Here is a 2,941-nt window from a genome sequence, read left to right as displayed (position 1 = left end):
CACATCACACAACGAATGCATTCGACGTGGCGTTATTCTTCCTTCCTTTCGATTGACAACGTTCTGCCGCTGTTCAAACGTGCTCTGCACATGAGCCTCTGTACATGCACCGGCTTTTCTGGAGATGCATTCATCCCTTCTGCTCAAAGAGCATGCCCTGCACACGCCCGGAGCGCCGCCGTCCGCTCCACCTGCACCGACATGTGTTGCTCTGTCTCCGTCCCTCGACCAAGGACCCCTCTTGCAGGCTTTCAACACCATGTGCCTGACACAACGCCATCTTCGAATGAGTGGTACATGGATTCAGTCAGGCACTTCCCCTCACATGACAGGCACTCCCTTTAACTAGTACTCCCTCCGTTTGGAATTACTTGTCGCGGAAATGGATGTATCTAAACAGATACATCCATTTCCGCGACAAGTAATTACGAACGAAGGGAGTATATGTCATCGTCGGCAATGGTCAAGCCCTTCCCATCACTTCCACCGGCAACATCATCTGCACCTGCAAATTTACTAGTACTAGTACCAGTACTAGGAAACTACAAACCGACTAAACCTATATTTCCTAAACTAATCAACCGATAGCTTGATCACAAATACAAAAACTGACTGGACTCTCCATTGGAGAACCTACATGTACTAGTAATTACTGTAGGACTCTGACAAGATTACCTAACAACGACTGGAAATGGCCGCCGGCCGGAGTCATGGCGGCGGCAGGAGGGGGTCGGGGGCACGCGCGGTCAGTTTTTGTTCACCCGACATATAAGGCTGAAAAAGGAGTTGGATGACCTGAAGTCTTGTTGTTCACATGAGAAGTTTTAAATTGCTGAAGATATATCAATTGCTCTAATCTCGGTTTCTTAACCTAATCAAACTGACCTGGGATCCAGTGATGCTGCATTAGACAATTTAAATTATAATATCTAACGTTTGATGTTCTATTTACATATACTGCCTTATATGTGCATGATGAATGACTTAAATTTGGAGGTATATGCTTTTCCGCTATTTCAAGCAATAATCAAATAAGTATGCTTTAATATTAGAACTCTATAAGCAACTTACCATATCTCCAATGCTCATGTGTATTTATTTTTTTGCATACCACCTTCTGCCCTGCTTTATGTACTAGAGTACTTGTGCCTCAATAGCAAGCAACACATCTCCCCTTTAAGTCTGTATCTCAATACTGTATATGCCATGAGATCTGGTTATCCTTCAACATTCTGTACTCCGTCGTGCGCAACGTGTTGAAGAAATTCGCCTCATCTTCTACTGATACAATGCCATCCTACTGTTTCAGAAAGAGGAATCATGCACTCCTGATGTTACTGAACCCAAGGCGATCTCAAAAAGGAAAATACTGAGGTGGGCATGCAATTTTCTCACTTTCTCATGTATGCAGAGTCATTTTGCGTTGCATTTGAACATAGTTCTTGTTACTGAACAACATCATTTTTACTTTATGTTTCTCTTATTTCAGATAATGGGACAAGTGGGCAACAAGGAATCTGATGGTTCTGAGAGTTGTTTTGAGCAAACATCTGCACCTGACGGTGGTGTAGTAACACATGCACCCAGTCATTTGGATGATCCATCTGAGCTAAGCTTTATAGGTCAAATTGTATATCCACTTTGTTTGACAGCTCTTAAACTAACTGGTACACAACAACTGAGACACATGCATGCATAATTTCTGCAGAACTTCATATAGTTCCATGTAATCTGTCCGCACGGTTTACTGATATAGTACAAGTTAGCGAGAAAGCTCCCATGGAACAAAGTGAAGAAGAGGAGTTAAGCAGCAATACAGAAGTGGAGAGTATTCAACATGACATCGATATAAAAGGTTCAAACTCATTTCTTATGCTTGTTTCATCGTTGCTAGTGATGTATTTTTTGTTGTTAAACTTTCGTTCAATCTTTGTACAGAAATGAAGCATCATGATTATCCAAGTTCCTCTCAGCAAGCGAACTCTGACACGGGAGAAAATCGGCCTTCCTTAGAGCTGCAAGGGATGGTATGTAATCATTTAATCCTTTCGTTTTTGCAACTCAAAGGGAAGTCTAGCCTACCCGTTTTTGGAATCTATGGCAGGCTGATGCATATTGCATTCTTTCTATGGCAGTATGTCCATATGGGTTCCTCCTAAACATTAAAAAAATCCATTTCAGACAGTCAAGAACTCTTCACAGTCCTCCTTAAAGCACAGTGAGAGATTTCTGCGTAGGGAAAGCAATATCAATATGCATGATCAATTGTTTTGTATCTCAAGACCACGCCACTGCATGTTACTCGAGCTCATGCCGTCATAGATTCTCCACACCAGTTTCTGCTACTAGGAACACCCTACTGGAAACTATGACATATCGGTTGAACTTTTCCTTCTCTTCTAGGGTGCTGCTCAGCAGAATCCTAATGAACTGGTGCCTGAGCCAGAAAGATGCGAGCCCACGGTAAAGGAGGCTGCTGCAGAACACGGTAGGCGTCAAGTGTCATGCATCATCTTTGGTCGCTAATTTTTGGTATATTCACGTCGCTTGCATTAAATGATGAGACGAGTCGCCTAATCAACGTCGGTGCATTTCTGCAGCACATGGCCGACATGTACCGGATGAAGGACTTCCCCAGACGAAGGCTTCAATAGTAAGCTCTTTTGCTTCGTGCCTAGACTTGGGTACTTATTAGATTATTTTTGCCTTGGTTACTACACTTACTAGTTACTACTACCAAATACTGTAATGTAGCATGAAACAGTAGATGCAGCTGACAGATTCTACTAGGGTTATATATAATAATGCTGTCATACCACACTTATTTTGTTTCTACAGTTGCATTTCCTGATTTGGTTGTCTTGCTTATGCGGAGGCTCCAACCAAAAAGAGAACCTTTGCGAGGAAGAAGCAAATGGGGACCTTTGCGCTTCGAAGCCTC

At 42.7% G+C, this 2,941-nt stretch overlaps 1 protein-coding gene across 1 annotated transcript; it reads left to right on the top strand.

The window, feature by feature from the left end:
* Nucleotides 1-1,492: 1,492 nt before the first annotated feature.
* Nucleotides 1,493-2,654, top strand: LOC147967228 (kinesin-like protein KIN-6). The gene is made up of 5 exons (XM_087527866.1): nt 1,493-1,622; nt 1,709-1,855; nt 1,939-2,027; nt 2,404-2,499; nt 2,601-2,654. Exons 1-5 carry the CDS (start codon nt 1,493-1,495, stop codon nt 2,652-2,654), a joined length of 516 nt encoding a protein of 171 aa, XP_087383992.1.
* Nucleotides 2,655-2,941: the final 287 nt, after the last annotated feature.

Source organism: Triticum urartu, chromosome 6A (assembly GCF_056163025.1).
Source record: "Triticum urartu cultivar PI428250 chromosome 6A, HENAU_Tu73, whole genome shotgun sequence".
NCBI classification, from domain to species: Eukaryota; Viridiplantae; Streptophyta; class Magnoliopsida; order Poales; family Poaceae; genus Triticum; species Triticum urartu.
Note: the sequence above shows the minus strand (reverse complement) of the source record. Positions and strands in the feature narration are given on the sequence as shown.